Raw genomic sequence first — 22879 nt, 5'->3', positions numbered from 1 at the left:
CAGAGAAGAAGGACATTTATACTGGCTTGCTCTCTATGGTTGCAAAGTGTAGAGAGGTCTACAACTTAAAGCTGCCTGCAAATGAAATCCGCCATCTTAGAACGTTATGTATGTCAGGATAAAACATTCCAAATACATGTTCATACTTTTAATAAAGTATTTAAGGGTAAGTAGACAGCATTCCAAAAGTCTCGACAATACTTAAGGCAGTACAGCAAGAGTATTCTACCCAGATTCAATGTGATAATATGAAAGAAATAATAAAGGGGGGGTCTGGACAGTAACACCAATGTTGGGTATGCTTAATCTAATTTATCTGTATGTGCTGCTAGGTTGCCATAGTGGTCCGTAATATGGAAAAACACTCAGAAGTGGAGCCTGTGTCACGTATCACCAATAGTTGAGATGGATACATGGACCGTACATATGCACAGTCTCTATGTCCCTCATATATCCCACATTGAATCTGGGGAGCCTGCCATTACGTGAGCAAATATTTCTTTGGTGTAGATTTGTGAACCTAATGTGTAATACAAGAATGCATTATATATACTCTGTGCTGTTTGGCCAGACGGATCTGTTAGTTAGTATTAGTGCCATACATTTATTCTAATGCATTCTGGATGATGCGGTTCTGTTGCTGTAGTGCATAGTGCATTAGGCAACAGCATTGGTTCTGATGCATTCTGGATGATGCAGTTCTGTTGTTGAAGTGCAAAGGGCATTAGGCGAGAGCGAATTCCCGTTCCTATGTCCTGAGTTACCTCATTAAAGTGCAAATGCCTGTTGACAATAACTGTGCAAATATACAATATGTTATCTTATATTAATAAAGTGCAAGGTGCATTAAGCAGCTAGATAATTGTGTTCCCTATACGGGAATATGTTAACTCAGGACATTAGATAACCGAGAATGCCGTAGCCTTTTATACAGAATAATAATGCAGGGCATAAGTTAAGGTAAAAAAACATTGCTATAAAATCTATACACATAATGGAACATCATAAATATTTGCTAACCCTGTATAGAAAATATAAAAGTTGTGATAGGGAATGTACACAATGTTATTATACTGCCAGTTGTCCTATGTTTCTAAATGTAAAGGCAAAAACGGTGCCGACCCACTAAGAAGAAAGAAGTTAAAATTGGATAGCAAAAGGAGAGAGAGTCTACAATCCATTCAATTTCTCTTTTGTAAGTAAAATATTGAATGAATAGTTACTCAATCCTAAATACTGGTGATAAAACATTCCTGCCTCAAACACCAAAAAAACCCTTATGTGCAATAAATAACTTTCATATTAGGTTATTAAAAACCACCTTTTTAGGTAAGAGATGTGTTAGTCATAATGAAGAAAAAGTTACTAAAAAGTCACTGCATGTAGAAAAATCATGTCATGGGCCTTATATAAAGTGCATAAGTAGTTTACTCCAAATGTACTTATGTGTACTTAGGGGCCCAAAAAGGTATAAAGTTCTTTGTCCAGATTGTGGCCCTTTGGTTTCTTGCTTTCCAGGTCAAGGATGTACTTGGTCTCAGATTGCCTGATGAGGAGCTCTCGGTTTCCTCCTCTTGGCGCTTTCGGGACAGTGTGTATACCAAAGTAAGCAAAGCCTTCTAGTTTCCCTCCATGTTTTTCTTGGAAATGTAAGGCCATGGGGTATGTGGGGTCAATATTCTTGATGGCTCTTATGTGTTGGATTAGCCGGAGTTTAAGTTTGCCAATGGTACTCCCCACATATCATTTGTCGCACGGGCAGGTAAGTACATACACAACATACTCAGTTTCACATGTGATCTTCGATTTAATAGTCACATTTTTGTGTAGTACAGGATGGAGGTAGTTTTTAATGTTTTTGGCAAATTTGCACACCTTACATTTCATACACTTCTGAAAACTGTCTGATCTGGCGCTGAGCCAACCTTTACGTGCTTGGGCAATCTTGGGGCTCATATAGCTGGATACTAGGTTATCCTTGAGCGAGGTGGAGCGTCTAAAAATGATATTGATGTTACTTCCCAGGATGCTTCCAGATGTTCATCTTGTTTTAGTATGTGCCAATGTTTGTACATTATATGGCATATTTTGTTAGAGGCTTTACTATATGTCAAGATGAGTCTCGTGTCTGTTACATATGGGTCTGCCTCTGTCATCACTTTAGATATCAGTAAAGTAGAGCGATCCTTCTCTCTTGCTTTGTTATACGCTCGTTCCAACACTCTCTTGGGGTAACCTCTTAGTTGGAACTTTAAGGCCATGCTCCTACATTCCTTGTCAAAAGTCTCAAGTTGCGAGCAGTTGCGCCTTATTCAAATAAATTTGCCATAGGGAATGCTCCACTTGAGGGCTGTGGGGTGGTTACTTTTTGCGTGTAAAGGTATGTTGGAGCTTGTGGGTTTCCGGTAGAGTTCAGTCACCAGTGCACCTTGTTCCACAGTTACAAGAATATTTAAATAGATGATAACGGTCTTGCTGTGGTACTCGGTGAACTGCAGATTAAGTTGGTTCACATTATGTGACTAAACAAACGCCAACCATTCAGTGATCGATCCATCCCAGATAACAAATAAGTAATCTATATAGCGTAACCAAAGTACAACTTTGTCTGTATAGTGACTATTTGTCAAGCTCCATACTGTAAATTTCTCCCACAAGCCCATAGTGAGATTAGCGTAAGCAGGAGCAAAAGTCGTCCCCATGGCTGTGCCTGGCAACTGTGTATAAAAGTTCTTATTAAACAAAAAACCTTTGTTTGTCAAACAGAGATTGGTCATCTCTAAAATCATCTTCCCATGTTCCAAGTAATTGAGTGACCTGGTTTGTAAGAAGTACTCGCATGATTTCAAGCCATCTGTATGTTTAATTGATGTGTACAGGGAGACCACATGCAGTGTTGCGGTCACTGCACTATAGTTAAGGTGTGTAGTGAATTCAATAGGAAATCAAAAAAATGAATCGCTAAAAATGTTTGACTCACACGACGAATTTGGCTGAAATTTTGAAGACAACATGGTACTCACAGCCCTGCCCCTACTGCCTAATTTTGGGAAAGATTAGTTACAAAATCAAAAAAAGGTCTTAAGGAAAAAAAAAACAGAAAGCACTTTCAGTCATTCATTTTCCCATAGACAAAAAAGGTTGATTTGTGCCAGACTACACCGCAAAAAGCGCTAGAAGGATTTGGAACAGGTCTGAAACAAAACTTGGGCACGAAGCGTTGACTTGCGATCCTTTTGTAGTTTGGGGTTATTCGGTCCAGTACTTTTTAAAATATTTGATGGAGAAGGGGGTGCCCACTTCTCCTGAAAAAATAGCTATATCTCCCCTGCTGCATTGCAGGATGAAGCTTTTCAGAAATGGAGAAGCCGCCATCTTTTGTTTCCCCAAACGCGAGAGAAAGCCACGGCTATATCCGAGGGCACACGAAAACAAAAAGCACATAAATGGCATTTGGAAGGGGAATACAGTGAAAAGTCATCTGCCTAGAGGTGGGGGGTGGAGAGAGGGCACCATGTGAAATTTGGGAGTTGGAGGTGGGCTAAGGACTGAGTTTGCAGCACAAGGTTTTCCAGTCGCCACGGGTATTCAGTCAGCTACCCTCTGCTTCCTGCAAAAACGAGATTGGGAAATGAAATGCATCACATGGTACAATGAGTGTTTGAGGAGGTGGGAGTAGCGGGGCCTTGCCATGAGCAGAGAGGCACATGGTGACTGAGTGGAGGGCCAGGGGAAATTCTTTTGTTTTAGTCAGTTTTTCCTGACAATCGCAGCTATATGAAAACTACTGATGACCACGGTTAAATTTAGTACATTGCTATTATAGCTGTGGGTATAGGGAAAGAGTTATACAAAAAATAGAGATATTTGTACATGTGCAGTTAGGTCGGGGGGGGGCAAATCACTGGCCATGCCATGGCCAGCGGCTTTGTAGTGTTTTAAACAGCTGAAAGCCTTGTAGTTTTGTCAAATGTACAATGGGCACAGCTGAAGGCTGTGGCCACTTGTCATGGCCGAAGGCCAAGACTAGTAGCCCATTACAGATTTAATATATAAAGTGGGCACAGAGGAAGGCCATGGCCAGTGGTGCTGAAAAATATACAGTGGGGCCAAAGGGTGGGTATCCCCTTCCACGCAGGTATCTGGTGAGCAATGCTAATAAACTACAAAAAATTGATACCACACGGAAAAAACTACAATTATTATTATTATTCCAATTGGGGCTCAAGGAAAGGCAGAGGATTGTGGCATGCAAATATTTATTAATATATTTTATTAAAAATATGTTTACAAAATACAGTTAAATACACAATGCACAATGCATATAAAATCATCAACAATGCGTGCAAATAGCATAAATCTTGTCAAGTGTTAGTCTGGGTTGGGTGTCACAGACAACCGGAAGGACCTGTGTGGATGTCCACTCAATATGTACTTTACTTTACTTTATGTCAATCCTTATAGGTGTGTACAAATGATCATTCATCAGAAGATTGGTGAATTTTCTCAAAAGTTGTCTTTATTCTAGAAACCATTTAAAAATAGGCCTGTAGCAAATTGTGTCCAATGCATTTCAGTCAATCTCGACTATCTTCAGGGACCGCTTAGAAATTAAAGAAAAACATATACAAATACCATATTAAAGATATGTATTTCAAAATACTGTGGCTGTTGTTGCTTCTTTGCATACTAAATTATGATTTACCTTCAATTTGTACCAGGCTTCTTTTTCTTTACTTGGTGATAACCCAAGTTTGTCTTGTGTCCAATCTGGTGCCCTCCATTCCGATGTAAAACATTAGGTAATTCAATAGTGTTACAGTGTCCTTAAGGGACTCCTCTTATTATAAAAAAGTTACAATGTTGTTGTGTGCAGGTAATCATAAGAATCAATATAGTAGCTTGGTTTGTGGCAGTAAATAGATTCCCACAGGTCTGGATCCCAACAGAATCTGCAAACATATTCATGTCTAAGTTCGAAACAGACAACATTATCCATCATACCATCTGGCAAGAGTACCTCCACTACTGGGGGCGTTACATCGACGATGTATTTGGCACCTGGAAAGGGATTGAGGAACAATTCAACATATTTGCGGAATTCCTCAACACCATTGATGAGCGCATACAATTTACCATGACACACATTCACCAAGAGGTTAACTTCTTAGACGTCACCATTAGGAACACAGAGTCTGAACTCACGACCTTGGAACGAAAGCCTAGTGATCGCAACAACCTACTACATCGACTAAGCTTTCACCCACCAAATACCCTAAGGAGTCTTGCATACAGTCAATTTCTCAGAGTTAAGAAAATAGTTCAAGATGAGACCGAATGCGCCAGACTAATGAAGGAAATGGCCACAAGTTTCGCACAAAGGGGATACCCAGAAGAGGAAATCAATACCTCATTACACAAAACCGACACTATTAACAGGAAAGCCATATTGGAAAAAGAGAGAATCTTGAAAGAACCACCCTTGATATATGTAACAAAATATTCCACACAAAGCAGCAGGATCAAGAAAATTGTGGGAAAACATTGTCACTTTTTGTCTGATGATATAACTCTAGGAAACTTCTATACGATGTCAGCTATGTTCGCATACACGCAAAGTAGAAATATAAAGGGCATGCTAGTAAGAAGTGACACAAAGAACCTAAAGGAAAGACCAACAAGAAGGGGCATATACCCCTGCATTAACTGTTCGAATTGCAACATGGTATAAAAAGGAGAAATCATATTTCACCCCAACACTGGCAAAACAATCTTTTTGAAAAAATATGCAACGTGCGACACTGCTACTGTAATCTACAGCATCAGATGCTCATGTGGTAAGCATTACGTTGGACAGACTACAAGGAAAGCCAAAAAATGATGGATCGAATATTGGTCTAACGTCTGAACTGGAAACACTAAATCTCCAGTATCGAGACATTTCAGAGAAAAACAACACCAGATTGCCCAGATGAAATTTCAAATAATGGACACAACTGAGAAGAGAAGAGGTGTCAACATGGACAAGAACAAACTCCTCAACCAGAAAGAAACATACTGGATAGAAAAATGTAATTCTCTATATCTAAGAGGGATGAATGAAGAATGTAACTATGCATGTTTCCTCGTAATGCAGACTAATGTCAATTGGAACAGATCATATGCCACACAACTGCAGAGAGTCAAACAATAATTCGAAACTAAATCTGTTTACACCAAGCAGCATACCTTGTATTACAACTATTACAGTTTTGGCAAAGAGAACATAAGGAACATTCAATATCTCTACAACGCTGATGCACTCAGAACTGTTCCACAGCAGCAATTTTTTCTATTTTTCTATTCTTCCAATTTGCATAACATTGTGGTAGACTGAACAGAGTAATAAACTGTTCATCTACAGAGCAAACAGAGCCTATTCTCAACATTCGTCGATGAACAGTTTATTGGCCAATGGTGCCGAAAAAAACTATAATTTAACATATACAACAGTGGGCACTGGCCATGGGCGGAGAAGTAGCACCAAAAGATATACAGTGGGCACGGCTAAAGGCCGTGGCCACTGGCCATGGACAGTGGTGCAGAAAAAAACGATGCTATAACAAAAACCTTGAAATTCAAGGAAAAAACTTTAGTTAAAGTGTAGTTAAGGTGACTAAACTTTACACAACAAAACTCTTGAAATTCTCAACATTGGGAAACTCCAGAGCGGCTTAACTCGGCGCGTTCCGGTTGCAAACCCAAGAGCACATATATTTTATAAGAGGATATGGCATTATGGGGATATGGCATTTTATTTATTTATTTCTATAGCAGGCATCAGGGCGCATTACATAAAGACAAGGACAACATGAAGTGACGGGCACCAGGGCATTACGGGGAGATCAATGGGAATGTGCCGAGTTAAGCCACTTTATTATAGGGCAGCTATTAAGGTGATGGCCTTGAGTCATAGGAAATCCAAAAATTCTATTGCTAATAACTTTTGTCTTACAGGACGGATATGGCTGATGTTTCCCAAACAGAAAGTTTGTCACAAGCTGATTTTTTTTATTTTTACCTTTAATGATTTCTCTGCAATAAATTCACTGATACCAAGCTGCGCCGTAAAGCAGTCGTATTTTTTCTTAAATTTGCACGAGAATGGATTCTGCTCCTTTTACATCATGTTATATAGATAAAAATATATATGAGGTTTTACTGCTTTAGATAGTTTGAAGCAGAGAGATAACATGTGTTTCATCATTTCTGCCCACCATGAAACCAGGCCCAGTTCAAGCGGAATCACACTGACTGGCACTGAGCGTGGAAAGCCCAGTACACTTTTCAAAATCCTTCCTTCCATTCTATCGAGAAATTTCCTGTCCGTAATAATTAAAACAATTCACAGCCATATAGCACTGTCGTTGATGTTTTTGCTCTATAGAACTCCTTCATTGGCAACAGCGAAAAAGCACAAAACCCACGTTTCACTGCTTTTAACAATGATATAGACGCTCCTACCTTCTCTTCAATTTTCTTTTCTTGAATTTTTTTCTTTTGCTTGTAGGAGACAAAATAGCCAAGATAACGTTTACATTCCACTATTGCAATAGGTGCATCGTTTATCTTCCAAGTATAGTGTATTTCTATCTTCCTCTTACTGCAGGTTATTATTATATAGGATTTTTCTGGATTTCATTCATCATGCCTGTTAGGCATTGCTGTAGGCCTGCAGGAGTGCACTCTATCATCACTAAATCATCGGCATATGCTATGCACCCTATTCTTAGATCTATCCAATGAGGTGCATACCCTTCACACTTACTTGCCTCTTCCCACAGTTCCGATAGTTATAAATTAAACAGAGTTGCTGCAATCACACAGCCCTGTCGTACCCCTTTGGTTACTGTTACGTTTCCAGACAACGCTCAATTGGTACTCAACTTCACTTTTATATTATTTTCAGAGTATAGCATTTGTATCATTCCAAGTAGGCCTTTATCAACACCCCAACTCTCTAGCTTTTCCCACAGGCGAGATAAGTTGACTGAATCAAATGCTGCAGATAAATCTATGGCTGCCACATGCAGGTTTTTTGGTTCTCTACCCACCACTTCAGAGAGGCATGCATGAAGTGTCAAACCACTTTGTATGGTTCCTACACCTTTCCTAAATCTAGTTTGTAGGGTGGGCAATCGGTGTGCCTTTTCTGCCCAGTTTTGGAGGTCTCAGAGTATCAAAGAGGCAAACATCTTTGAAGTATTGTCCACTAAACAGATAGGCTGATAGTTTCTTGGTAATCCCCTATCACCTGTTTTATGTATAGGAATTATGATTGCTGTATGCCATGACTTTGGACAGATGCCAGTGTTTGCTATATGTGCAAATAGAATACACAACATTTCGGCCCATAATGTAGAGTTGTTTTTCATTAGACTATTTCTCTCTCCATCTGGTCCACTAGCTCGATAATTATTGAGTTTCCTGATCACAGATTCTATCTCTTTAGTGTCAAAGTGGTGGTCCCAATTTGGCGGGTTTCCTGCAATATCGCTTCTTATCTTTACACTCTGGTCATCTCTACCAAATCTATCCTTCAAGAATGTAACCCACTCATGTTCTGACACCCCTGTTAATTGAGAAGAGGTCTGCATAGAGCTTCTTCTATTTAAGGTCTGCCAAATAGCCCTCGAATGCTTTTGAATTAGGCTGGACATTATTTCTTGATTCTTTTGTTTATATTTTAGTTTTTTGCAATATTTCAACCATAATCTATACTTTTGTTTTAGAGATTTCATTTTTATCCTCTTAAGTTCATCACTTTTGAATATGTTCTTTTTCACTACCCTTATCTCTGCTCTCAACAGACCTCTTCTCATAACCACTTCCCTATCATAATTGGCCCGTTTATCATCCAGTCATACTTTAGATCGAGGTTGGCAAACATTGTTCTTTACATGTCCCAGCTTTTCTAGAAGTAATGGGAAGAATTTTGGAGTTACAACATCTCTTCTTTCACCCACTGGTATACCATATCTTGCCATCTTCAAATTTATTTTTTCCACATTTCGGCTGTGCTAAACCAGTCTCCCTTTTTCACCTTGCACAACCAAATCCCTTCTGCCAATGGATTTCATTTCTGCACGTGGCATTCCTCTGACAAGGGCTAACAGAAGGATCGAGTGATCACTAAAGTTATTTTTTTAAATGTTTCACTTCGATGTTTTCGTAAATATATACGTAAATATATAGTCGTAAATATATATTCGATGGTTGATGGCGTCATTGTGTTAGCCCATGTAGGGGCTTTCTCTATATACTGGTTTCCCATCAAATTGGACTGTGCAAACCCCCATCTAGATTGAAACTGTGACCACTTGTGCCCACTCTTCGCCCTTCTCAAGGGAAATAACCTCACCTTGCCTAGTTCTAACCCATCAAGATCTTGCATCTCTGTTGTGGTCACTTACAGTTGAAATCTCCTCCCATAAATATCTCGCCCCTTTTCTTTTGCCGTGACAAGTTTTTAAATCTTGAATTGTCCGTCAGTTCTGAGTTTGAGTAGCTGTTATCAAGTCTCCTGCTGGTCGTTCCTTATGGCCCTTTTTTTGCATTTTTAACATTCACCATATAACCATAATAGGTCTCGAATCCCTTCAGCAATAGTTCCTCTTGACAATCATTGACCATAGATTCGACTAGTTTAGATGTGAAATGATGGGAGCGATCAAACATGGGAACAAAACCTAGATCTGCCGAAGAGATATTATTTAGAGCAGGCAAGGAGGTTAATAATGCTAGAATACTTCTTCGGTTCAGTGGTATGCTCCTATCCTCTTCAAATACTGATTCGAAAATGATCGGCACAGCCTTTGACGCTTGTTTAGCATTTCAACGTTCTTTTTTTTGTTTTGATTGAGAGGCTCCATGCTGCTAAGATCTTTGCACGCCTCTCTCTATGGTCTCACTAGATTCTTGCCCGGGTTGTTATTTAAGGACTGATTAATAGATCCTGTTCTTGATATCTCTTGATTTCGCACTCCTTGGTATCTGTGTCCCCATCTCCTCCTAATTTTCTTCAATAGACTGATCGGAGGATAGAGTCCTAGTTATTTTTTCTTTCTAAGATGTTTTCTGGGGTTGCCTCAGTGGGGGGATCAGCATGCTGAAGTCTCTGCCCTTGTGTCTTATCTTGGACCACCTTCGGTACTGATTCTTTCACAAACATCACATCTTCAAATTCATTTCTAGCTCTTGATTTGGCTGCTTTCCACATTTTCCTCAGGAATGTGTGTCCTGCCTCGAGTGACTCAGTTCACACCGTCTCTCAACATGAAGTTTTATCAACAGAAAATTATTATTTGTCGATTCCTTCAGGTGTCTTTCGTTGATCTCCTTCATTTAGGGGGACTTTGTTTCCAATAATTATTGCTGCTTGACTAGAATTTTCTAAATGAAATTTAATGTCTGTAAGCATCTTCATGTTGGTTTTGACATCCATGGCGATGATGTCAAATAACCTTAAAAATGATTGAAGGACAATATTTAGTGCTGCCAATTAGGGCATATTATATAGTCTGTTTTGTCATGTCCAAATTATTCATTGCCGTTAAGCGGTAGGAAAGAGCGCTCAGACGGGAGCAGTGTTGAGTCATTTATGCCGTTCACGCTTTCCTCTTTATTTATGTTATTTTCAATCACTGTGTCGGGAATGGTATACGTTTCAGTTTGTTGTGTTTTAAAGATTGCAGGGGTTAAACTTAACTGCTCAGTAACAGCTTCAGCCACTCTGATCTCTTTTTCCAGGCTGATGCGCACAGCTATCAGTGGTGCGCCCGCCTCTAATTCTGCAAACACTACTCCTGAGATCTCATGGTCGAGCATATCACCAGTAGTCTTGTTCCTGTTCATGTTATCCAGCATTAGTTCAGATGAAGCATCCGCATGCTCCTATCATGAGGATCCGATAGAAGTCCAAAGCCAAGTGCAATTCCTGGTTTGACTCTAACCCAGCTACACTCAAACGTAAGTGTAGGGCGGCTGAGAGGAAATGGAGGACTTCTTGCTCATCCTCAGACAAACTGGCCTGTCACCTACTCCAAAGGCAATACCGACTCACTGTCCGCACCAAGAAGAAAGTCCACATTCAAGCCTGTGTCTCAGCGGCCTCTAACAACCCGGCCAAACTCTTTAAAATCTGCAAGGAGCTGGCCAACCCTGCTGCAGTCTCTGCCTTTCCTGTTGCCTCCCAGGCTCTTTGCAATGCCCTTGCCTCTACCTTTATCTCAAAAACCCAGGACATACTGTCCACCCTCTCCTCCTCTTCCCCTCCTCTCCCCTCTCCATCTGTGCTTGTTGACCCTCCCTCAGCCATCCCACCACCCTCCGTCTCATCCTTTCCTCTTTTCTCCACCGATGTCGTCGCTAGACAAGTCCGATCTATGAAAGCCTCATCAAAACAGGTTCATCCCTGTTCCTCCAAAACCATCAAGGACCACATTGACACCTTCGCTCCGGCCCTTGCCGATTTCTGCAACCACTCCTTTGCCACACAATCCTTACCCTCCCCTCTGAACCATTCCCTTGTGCATCCTCTTCTCAAGAAACCCACAGCTGATCCTTCTTGTCCTGCCAATTATCGCCCAATTTCCATTGCTCCCTTTCTGGGCAAACTATTTGAAAAGCTGGCCACCTCCTAGCTGAACCTTCATTCTTTTTCTGTTGGCTGTCTCCATGACCACCAGTCTGGCTTCAGAGCTGCCAGAATCACGGAAACTGCTCTTCTGAACATCTGTGAAGACCTGCTCTCCAACCTTGACTCTAGCATTCCCTCTGTCCTCATCCTACTCGATCTCTCTTCTGCCTTTGACACGGTCAACCATACCATCCTGCTCAACCGTCTCTGTGATAACCTGGGTATCACCGATCAGGCTCTGGCCTGGCTGACCTCTTTCCTCTCTGATCGACCCTCCCAGGTCATACTAGAGTCCTTCCTCTCATCTATCTCCCTGTCCACATGTGGTATTCCCCAGGGGTCTAACCTCTCACCCTGGCTTTTCAACCAATACCTGGCAACTTTCTCCCACTGCATTGCCCTTTTCTGCTCAAATTTCCAGTGTTACGCTGACGACACTCAACTCATTTTCAGGCTGCCCTCGGCCACCTCCTCTTCCTCTCTCATCTCTGACTGCCTTACTGCCATTTAAGATTGGTGTTCCGCCAATGATCTTTGTCTGAACACCAGCAAGACTGAGATCCTCCTCATCGGCACACCTTCTCCATCCTTTCCCCTCACTCTCTGGCCGGCCTCCCTTGGCCCTCCTCCTACTCTCACCTGCGAGGCTAAGAATCTCGGTGTTATCTTTGATTCCACACTTTCCTTTTCCGCTCACATCTCTGATGTCTCTAAAAAATCAAACTTCCTACTGCACCTCAGAGGTACTCTACCATTCCTCCCCTTCCCCCAGAACCTCACTGTCTCTCAAGCTCTGGTTCTCTCTAGGTTGGACTATTGTAACAGCCTCTTTCTAAACCTACCTACCTCTAACCTCCGCCCACTCCAACTAATCCAGAACAGAACTGCAAGACTCGTTCTTGGCCTCAAGCCCTGGGATATTATCTCTCCAGCTCTGAAATCTCTCCATTGGCTCCCAGTGGATGCAAGGATAAAATTCAAAACCCTCTGCATTGTCCACAAGGCCTTCTGGGGCCCGAGTCCAAAATACCTTCAGCTATCCCTCCGCAAATACCTCCCCTCCCGAGCTCTTTGCTCCTCTACCTCGAAGTCCCTCAAGGTCAGTCGTTTTTCAAAGAAACGAGCTGGGGGTAGATCTCTGTCTTCCACTGGTGCCTCCCTCTGGAACAGCCTCCCTGCCACTCTAAAACTTGAGGAGCACCATCTCTTGTTCCGCAAACACCTCAAGACCTTCTTCTTTGCTTCTGCCTTTCCCCCCCCTCTTCCCTGCTGATCTGTTCTCTCCTGGCACCGTGCACCTGGCCACCCTCTTTTGCCGCTGGGCCCAGGTATCTGCTCACCCTGCCACCCTCCCGCACTGCCTCCGGGCCACCCCTTGCACTGGGGTCTGTATCTGTACCCATACAGTCCCCCCCTTTTTTCTTCCTGCACTTATCAGACGTACCCTGTCTGCTGCCTTAAACCCAGCACTTGCTGGCTGCACTGTTTGTTGCCTTTATTATTTATTTATTTATTATTATTTATCTGTTTCTCCTTTGCTCCGCACTTTCCACTTCTCCCCCTTCCATGCACTTTTCCCCTCACCCTCTCCCATGCACTTGCACGTTCTCAATTTCACTGGGCCTAGTAAGATCGTTGTTTTGTTCTCCCCTGTTCCCCTCCCTTGCATGGTCGCGCTCTTAAACACTTGTGTACGAGCGCGATAGAAATTGAATATAAATATCAATATCAATGACTATATAGTTTTGTTACTTTGGACGTGAAATATTTGGTTAATTTAGATTGCACATCTGTGGTTACAGTTTCACAACCATCACATTTGTTTTTCTCTTTCTCCTTTTGAGCTTGTCCCTCCTACAAAATCCACACTTCTTAGATTATAGCATTTAGTCTTCCCATTCCCCCGCATATTAGCACTGAAATCCTTTAAATTGGATTTCTAGATTGTAGGTCTGGGGTGTGCGTGCTCGTTCTCTTGGTAGCCTTAGTATATTTTTCCTGACACCACGCACAAATCTATCAACAGTATTACTGATAAGATAGAGGGTGATCTCACCGTTTGTTCGGACCGCTGACGATCTGGGGGCTTCTCAGTCTGTTCCCATGGAAAATCGCAAATCACAAAACACCAAACACTCTGCTATGTACTCCAGGCTTAAAAATGTATTAAGAAAGCAAAAAAAGCAGTTTTTAGCCTAAACCCATTCACTTTAGTATAGAGAAAAAGTCCAAATTTTGTAAAGCCAAAGTGCAAAAACTGCTTGGCGGATTTGTACCAAATAAGAAACAACTTGGGCACGAAGCACTGACTTAATTTCCGTGACAGGTTTGGGTTATTCTGTTCAGGGGCTTTTAAAATATTCGATGGGGAAGGAGGTGCCCCCTGCTCACAAACTTATAGCTATATCTCCCATGGTGCTTTGCAGCAGAGAGGCTTTTCAGAGATGAAAAGTGGCAATTATTTTGTTTGTTGCTCAATGCAAGCATTATGGGGGAGATCAACAGGAACGTGCCGAGTTAAGTCGGTCCTGAGTTTCACAATGCACTGAAGGGTTTTGTTGCGTTAGGTTTAGGTCCCTTAACTGCACTTTAAAGTATTGTCATCGAATATATATGAAGAGAGAGAGAGAGATTATTGTATGTATTCATCAGATATAGGGCCTCATTACGACCCTGGTGGTAGGGGGTTAACGGGGCCGGTAGAGCTTCTGGCCCCGTTAACCCCCTACCGCCTCATTACGAGGCCTGCTTGCACGACCCGCTAAGGACGCCTGGTAAAACCAGGCATCCTTAACGGGTCCCGCGAGCAGACCAGGATGCTAACAACGGGCCCGTCATTAACGGGCCAGTTGTTAGCAGCCTCCCCATTCCCATTGAGCCCTGTGGGGGCTCAAATCGGAATGGGGAAGTACCGGGTCCGGGTTCCTTGAATGGGGAAATACCGGGCCCTCCAAGGTCGGAATGGCCCAGTATTTCCCCATTCAGAGAACCCGGACCCGGTAACTGGAATGGGGGTAGCCATGCCGCAAAAAGCGGCATGGTTACCTCCAGGGGCGTAATGAGGCCCATAGTCTTACAGGTCCCTTCATATGGCACTAATACATTATTGTTTGAAAGAAGGGTGTTTGCTACAAATGTAGTGAGAGACCTGTCTTTATCCTTTTGGAGTTATGGTGACATTTCTACTTGTTTATTCTGCCAGCTGAAAAATGATAATGCTAAAAATGAAAATGCAATTAAGGTACCTTGATAATCATATTGAACTTACAGCAGTTACATCAGCAAAGAATTGGTTTCGATCTCCAGAACCACAAGCAGAATATAGTGGTGCACTGGACGCAAGAGATCCGGCCACAACATCTGGATACTTGATCCTTATGTAAGCACTCAGAAGACCCCCATAGCTGGGAACAGAAAATAAAATCCAAAGTCAATTTTATTATTGAGAAATGGTTTGGATCATATAGTAAAACAAACAACTGGATTTACAGAAATAAAATGGTACTTTTCAGTGTGGCAGCGGTCCCGCAATGCAGTTCATAGGCATAAAATAAAAAGCAGATGTTCTATCAGGGTTACAGAATATGATATGATATGATATTTTATTTATATCGCGCTCATACACAGGTGTATCAGAGCGCGGCCAGGCAAGGGGAAGGGGAACAGGGGAGAAAACAAAAACAAACGATCTTACTAGGCCCAGTGACATTGAGAACGCGCAAGTGCATGGGGAAGGGAAAAAGGCGGATAGTGCATGGGAGGGGTGAGAAAGTGGAAAAGTGCAGAGCATAGGAGAAACACAAGATAAATAATAAGTTAATAAATAAACAAATAAATAAGGTGATCAAGAACAGTGGTAGTGCAGCCTGTGAGTGGCAAAGTGCAAGGTTAGTCAGAGAGTGTGTATCTGATAAGTGCAGAGGAAGAAAGGGGAGGGGGGGCTGTATTGGTACTGATACAGGCCCCAGTGCAAGGGAATGCCAAGAGGTAGTGCGGGAAGGGTGGCAGTGTGAGCAGGTACCTGGCCTGAGGACAGGGGGTGGCCAGGTGTGACAGTGCCGAGAGAGAAAACGGAATCAACAGGGGAAAGAAGAGGCATAGGTAGAGGTGAAGAGGAAGGTCTTGAGGAGCTTCCAGGACCGTAGATGGCTCTCCTCAAGTTTTAGGGTGGCAGTTCCAAAGGGAGGCCCCAGCCGAAGACAGGTCTGCCCCCCACTCGTTTCTTTGAGTAGCGACTGTCCCTAAGGGAGTTGGAGGTAGAGGAGCAAAGGGCTCGAGAGGGGAGGTATCTACGGAGGGATAGTTGAAGGTATTTTGGACCCAGTCCCCAGAAAGCCTTGTGGACAATGCAAATGGTTTTAAATGTAATCCTTGCATCCGCTGGGAGCCAATGAAGGGATTTCAGAGCTGGAGAGATACGATCCCAGGGCTTGAGGCCAAGGACAATTCTCGCAGTCCTGTTCTGGATTAGTTGTAAAAGGCAGAGAGTGGAGGCAGGTAGATTTAGAAAGAGGCTGTTAAAGTAGTCCAACCTAGAGAGAATCAGAGCTTGGGAGACAGTGACCGTCTGAGGAAAGGAGAGGAAAGGAAGAGTACCTCTAAGGAGGTGGAGTAAGAAGAACAAGTTACTTACCAACTGTAAAGTTCTTTCGACTGGATGTTCCTCCCACGTATTCCTCATCTTATGATAAATCGTTATCTCCGACTTCGCTGCTTCGGAATAAAAAATTCTTGGCAGAGGGCGCTGTGCTCAAGGTCGTGGCGTTGATTGTCCCTCGACAGACTCCGTCCTCTGTCGACGCCACCGATGGTATAAATAGCCCGAGCCGCGCCCGTTGCTTCAGTTCTGTTTTTTCGATGAACATATCGGAGGAACACCCAGGCGTGCCCCATGACAGATGCATTCTTCGTGAGAGGAAAGTGTAAGAAAACGTAAACTGTACTGTGGGGTAGGATGGGAGGGTCGATGAGGAATACGTGGGAGGAACATCCAGTCGAAATAACGTTACAGTTGGTAAGTAACTTGTTCTTCGAATGGATTGTGCCCTCCCACGTATTCCACATCTTATGATAGACTCACATAGCAGTGGCAATTTTGGAGGTGGGAGTACTAATTACAGTTTTCATGGACAGAATGCAGAACTGCCTTGGCAAATAACCCCTCATTGGAGGAGGCCGTATCCAAGCAGTAATGCTTGATAAAAGTATGCATTGTTTTCCAAGTTGCAGCTGAACAAATATCTGCTGCCAGGACTCCCCTCTTTAGAGCCGCAGAAGTAGCCATTCCCCTTGTAGAATGGGCTTGAAGCCCATCTGGTGGGTCTTTTCCCGCCAATCTGTAGCATTCAATTATGGCCAAAATAATCCAGCGGGATATGGTCTGTTTTGTTACTGATAAGCCCAGTTTATGACCAGTATAACCCACAAACAGTTGGTCATCTTGTCGTAATTTAGACATCCTTGAGATGTAAAAACTAAGAGCCCTCTTGGGATCTAGTCTGTGCAGTCTCTCCTCTTCCTTGCCCAAATGAGGAGGAGGATAAAATGTTGGTAGTACTATTTTTTGTGATAAATGGAAGTCCTAAACTACCTTTTGTAAAAAGGAAGGTTTAACCTTAAGGACCTTATAAAAAACAGTATATGGTGGTTTGCATGAGAGAGCCTGAAGTTCACTAACCCTGAGGGCTGATGATAGAGGCACAAGAAGGACAGTTTTTAGTGTTAGAAGCCTCAATGGACATGAGTGCAGAGGCTCAAAAGGTATACAAGTCAAAAATGTTAGTACTAATTTAAAATCCCAAGTTGGGACATGAAAAGGTACTGGAGGGTATACGTTAGTAAGCCCTTTTAAGAATTGAATTATTAATGGTATTTTGAAATATGAAACCTCTTCCGAGGTGCGCTTGAAAATGGACAGCGCAGCAAGGTATCCTTTTATTGTTCCTATCTGGAGCCCCAGATTGGCTAGATGTAATAGAAAAGAGAGCACTACAGGAGTGCCACATTGAAAAGGGTCCACATCCTTATCTTTGCACCAGTTACTAAACCTGTTCCAGCGACATCTGTACAAAGATTTTGTTGCTGGCCTTCTGGCCGAAAGCAAGACTTCCATTACGTCATCCGGAAGATCCCCATCCTTGTATCTCAACCTCTCAGAAACCAAGCGTGAAGGTTGAGTGTCTTGACCTCTGGATGGAGAACCCGACCTTCCTCTTGCGAGAGATGATCCTCTCTTTGTGGAAGACGTATTGGAGAGCATGTCTAGAAGTTCCGGGTACCACGTCCTCGTGGCCCAATCCGGAGCAATTAGGATCATGGTTTTCCTGAACTTTCTCAACCTCCTGATTACTTGAGGAATAGCGGGGACTGGGGGAAACGCATACAGCAGTGGAAATTTCCACTCCACTAGGAATGCGTCTCCCAGAGCTCCTCTTTGAGGAAATTCCCTTGAGCAGTACTTATCACACTTCCTGTTGATCGCGGTGGCGAACAGATCCACTTGAGGGGTTCCCCAAAGGGCAAAGATCTCCAGAAGGACTTCATGAGCCAGCTCCCACTCGTGAGAGACCGTGCTCTGCCTGCTCAGAGCGTCTGCCGCCGTGTTCTTCTCTCCGGCTAGGTGAATTGCCGATAGAGAGATTCCTTCTCGTATTGCCCAGAACCATAGCTGCATTGCCTCTCTGCACAGTGGTAGTGACCCTACTCCTCCTCTTTTGTTGAGGTAGTACATGGCCACCGTGTTGTCCGTCATTATCAGGACATTCTTTCCCTGTACAGAGGGCAGAAAGGCCTTCAGCGCTAGTCTGATTGCCCTCAGCTCCAAAAGGTTGATGTGAAGTTTGGACTCCGATGGAGACCAACGACCGCTGATTGTCAGATCGTTGGTGTGTGCTCCCCACCCTGTGAGTGAGGCATCCGTCACTACTGTTATCTCTGGCCATGGTTGCCAAAAAGATTCTCCCTTGAGAATGTTGTCATTGCAAGCCCACCATAGAAGATCCTGAGCAACTGCGCTCGGGACTTGCAGAAGATCCGACATATTCCCTGAGAACTGGGACCACTGAGTTCTGAGTGCCCATTGAAGGGATCTCATTCTCAACCTGGCTTCTGGTACTAGGAAAATGCAGGATGCCATGAGGCTGAGCAACCTGAGAAAATCGAAGGCCGGTAGACGTTGGGCATTCTGGAACTTCGTTACCATCTGCCGGATATGGAGAGCTCTCACTTCGGGAGGCGAGGCTTTTCCCGAGGAAGTATCCAGGACTGCTCCGATAAACTGGAGTTGTTGGAATGGTATCATATGGGACACTTCTTGAAATTGACGGAGAAGCCCAATGTGTGGAGGAAGTGGCAAGTGATCGAAAGATGTTCCTGAGCTTGTTTTGGAGAACTTGCTCTGATCAACTCGTTGTCCAGGTAGGGGTAGATGTTAATACCCCCTCTCCTGAGACTCGCTGCCACAACTGCCAACAGTTTGGTGAAAACCCTCGGGCGGAGGTCAACCCGAATGGCAGAACCTGAAACTGATAATGAGAGGTGCCAATCGCGAACCTCAGGTACTTTCTATGCTTTGGATGGATTGGCACATGAAAGTAAGCATCCTGAAGGTCCAATGATACCAACCAATCTTGGAGTTGGAGAGCCTGAAGGATCTGAGAAAGAATGACCATCTTGAATTTGTCCTTCCTGAGGAACTTGTTCAAGTTTCTTATGTCCAAGATGGGTCTCAGTCCTCTGTCCTTTTTTGGGATGAGAAAATATGGGGAGTACCAATCCCTGTTCCTCTCCGCTACAGGTACCTGTTCTATGGCATCTTTCTCTAGCAGGGTTAAAATTTCCTGCAACAGGAGCGGGTCTGGAGTTTTTATGGAGTTGGCTCCCGGTGGATGATTCAGAGGCCTTTTTTGGAAGGGGAGACAGTAACCTTGAGCTACTGTTTCCAGTGCCCAAGCATCTGAAGTAATGCCCCGCCATTCCTTCAGATGCTGAGAGATCCTGCCTCCCACTGGTGTTTTGTGCAACAAGGTCTCAGAGGGATTTGGAGGCGGCTGCAGGAGTGGCTGAGGGTACAGATGCCGCTCCTGAGGCTGATTTTGCGCCTCTTCCCTTTGAGAAGCCTGTCCTCTTCCTCTACCAAATGAGGAGTAGTAACGAAAAGAACGACCCACCAGGAAGATGAGCCGGAATAGGGTTTTAGAGGCTGGCGCATGGAGGCACTAAGCGATTTAGCTGCCGCTTTCGAGGTCTGAAGTTTTTCTAGGCTTTCATCAGCCTTACTGCCAAACAGCCTCGAGCCATCAAAGGGCATGTTGAGGAGTCTGGCTTGCACGTCTGGTGCAAACCCCGACTTCCTCAACCACGCAAATCTGCGTAGCACAATGCTTGCAGCCATGGATCTGCTGATACTATCAGCAGTATCCAGTCCATACTGGAGACATTCCCCCATTGCCTCCTTCCCGTCTTTGACTATATTCAGGAAGCCTTCCCTTTCCTCGCCTTCCGGAATATGCTCAGCCGCTGCCGAAATACAGTCCCACAGGGTGTTGGTAAACCTGGCCAGGGTACAGGTTTCATTTGTAGATTTAAGGGCCATACTGCCTGAAGTGAAAACTTTACATGCCCAGGCATCAACTTTTTTATCCTCTCTATCTGGAGGGATAGTGGGATATGCAGTTTGCTTTGATGTGGATGCTGCCTGAATAACTAGACTTTCTGGTGTCGGATGCCTGTTTAAATATTCAGGATCCGTACCAGCTGGTCTGTATTTCTTGGGGAAATTACTATCTGCAGCAGCAATGCTCTCAGGCTTTTCCCAGTTTTTCCTCCACCCTCCTCTGAACAGCCCTGTGAAAGGGGAGAACTGGGTCTTTTTGAGGACCTCTGACAATTATATCCTTCATGTCATCTTGTTCAAAAACGGGTGAAGTGTTACCCCAACCCATATACTCAATTACTCTGGTCATAAGACTCCTGTACCCTGAGTTTGCATGTTCTGCAGGATCAGGTCTGGCAAACTCTAATTCTGGGGAGGTGTCAATTCCACTGGCAGAATATAGGTGTCACTCAGGTCTCTCATTTTGGACTCTTGATCAATGAGTTCCTCAGGAACTTGTTTTGTGCCATATGAAACTCCAAAGGGAGTGACTTCCTCTTCCTCCGAGCCAGATTCCTCATAAATTGATAACATGGACTTAAAAAAGTCTGACCTGGGCAACGGAGTAATCTTCTTTCTTCCTCTACCATACACGTCGAAGGAATGGAAAAATCCTTCGAAGTTGTCGAAGGAATCTTCGATGACTTCGAAGATGACTTTGATACAGGCGTCAAGGTTATTTTTGGTTTCGATGCCGAAACGGTCGATGTCGATGAAGTCGTCGAAGCCTTCGACGACTTATGTTTTTTATATGGCACCGGGGCGGTGCTCGACTCTCGAAGAGTCCTCGACGACTTGTCGTCGACTCGAGTTGTTCGAGTATCCTCAACACTACCGGTTTTTACCAAGGTAGTCTCAGACTTCCCTTTGTCGTCCAATGGAGCGACCTTAGGGGTATGGCTCTTCCGAGGTTCATTCGAGGGGGTCGGGCCACATTCACGAATACCTCCATCATCTTTTTATGAAATTCTTCCCATTTTCTGGGAGAATCCGATTTTGTCGGACATCGAATTTCTTCGGTCGACTCGGAAGATGATGAGGGAGATCTATGTCTCCTCTTCATTTTTTTGGACGAGGAAGAAGAGTGTCTCGATCTACTCCTAGATCGAGATCTCTTTGAATGCCTATGGTGATCCTTCGAATCAGTCACTTTCTTATGTTTTTTGGACGTAGCCTTCTTAGAGGCTTCCCTCCCCACTGACAGGTTACCTCTCCTCTCACGAAGAGCTTCCTCGGTCATGGATTGGCAGGAACCACAGTCGTTGGTCCGGTGACGGGAACCGAGACACCAGAGACAAATCCGGTGAGGATCCGTGATCCGACATTTTCGATCCACAATCTACGCACTTCTTGAACCCAGTCTTGGGTGTCGAAGGAGTCGAAGAAGACGACATTTTCTTCTCGATAGTGAAGCGATCGGAAAAACAGAACTGAGGCAATGGGCGCAGCTCGAGCTATTTATATATCATCGGTGACTTCGACAGAGGACAGAGTCTGTCGAGGGACAATTGACGCCACGACCTCGAGCACAGCGCCCTCTGCCGAGATTTTTTTTTTTACGAAGCAGCAAAGCTAGAGATAACGATTTATCATAAGATGAGGAATACGTGGGAGGACACAATCCATTCGAAGTTAGACTTTTTAGAAACGTCAGAGATGTGTGCAGAGAAGGACAGTGTGGAGTCAAAGATGACCGCGAGGTTCTTAGCTTCGCAGGTAGGGGCAGGAGGAGGGCCAAGGGAAGCCGGCCAGAGAGTGAGGGGAAAGTATGGAGAGGTTGTGCCAATGAGGAGGATCTCAGTTTTGCTGGCATTTAGACACAGATCATTGGCGGCACACCAATTTTGAATGGCGATTAGACAGTCAGAGATGACAGAAGGACAGGAGGTGGCTGAGGGAAGCCTGAAAATGAGTTGGGTGTCGTCAACATAACACTGAAAATTTGAGCAAAAGATGGAAATGCAGTAGGTTAGAGTTGCCAAGTATTGGTTGAAAAGCCAGGGCGAGAGGTTAAACCCCCCGGGAACCCCACAGGTAGAGAGGGAGATAGAGGAGATATCACAAAAGAACAACAATTCATCAGTACCCTATGTAAGGAAGGCATGGTATCAAACAGTGAAGACAGACACAAGTGATCACAGTTCAAAGGTGTTTATTGAACTTCAATTGGTTGGTTGAATGCCTATATAACGCCTATCTAACCATAAATCCAAAGATGGGAGCAAGCTACGTCCATCAAATAATAAATAATGCAGTCCTAGTGGACTCTCTGTCAAAATAAAAGGGCCTATACTAAAAAACATATTGCCAATCCTTACCTCTTAGAACAAATAGTGTGGGAAAATAATGTATGAAAAAGAAAAGTGTTCAAGAAAAAATATGTCAGGATAGTTGAGCAGTTTGCTGCCCTTCCCACTTTTTCAGCACAGGACAAGGTGGCACACTCGCGCTTCGCACACACTCTGGCATCTCTAGCACGAGGATGCAGTTCAGAACATAGATATCCGGCCATTCTGTGCCAAAGTCTCTTTCCCGAGGAAAGGTCTCAT

The 22879-nt window shown here is 43.8% G+C and overlaps 1 protein-coding gene across 1 annotated transcript in view; it reads right to left on the bottom strand.

The window, feature by feature from the left end:
- Positions 1 to 22879, bottom strand: part of DPP7 (dipeptidyl peptidase 7) — a 3316481-nt gene that overhangs the window by 2508442 nt on the left and 785160 nt on the right. The window contains exon 4 of the mRNA XM_069612152.1: positions 14946 to 15081. Coding sequence (XP_069468253.1) covers positions 14946 to 15081 — 136 coding nt within the window. The remainder of the gene's footprint in view (positions 1 to 14945; positions 15082 to 22879) is intronic.

This window comes from Ambystoma mexicanum, chromosome 8 (genome assembly GCF_040938575.1).
Source record: "Ambystoma mexicanum isolate Mex_15411 chromosome 8, UKY_AmexF1_1, whole genome shotgun sequence".
Taxonomy (NCBI): domain Eukaryota; kingdom Metazoa; phylum Chordata; class Amphibia; order Caudata; family Ambystomatidae; genus Ambystoma; species Ambystoma mexicanum.
The sequence above is the reverse complement of the archived record's forward strand: the minus strand, read 5'-3'. Positions and strand labels throughout refer to the sequence as shown.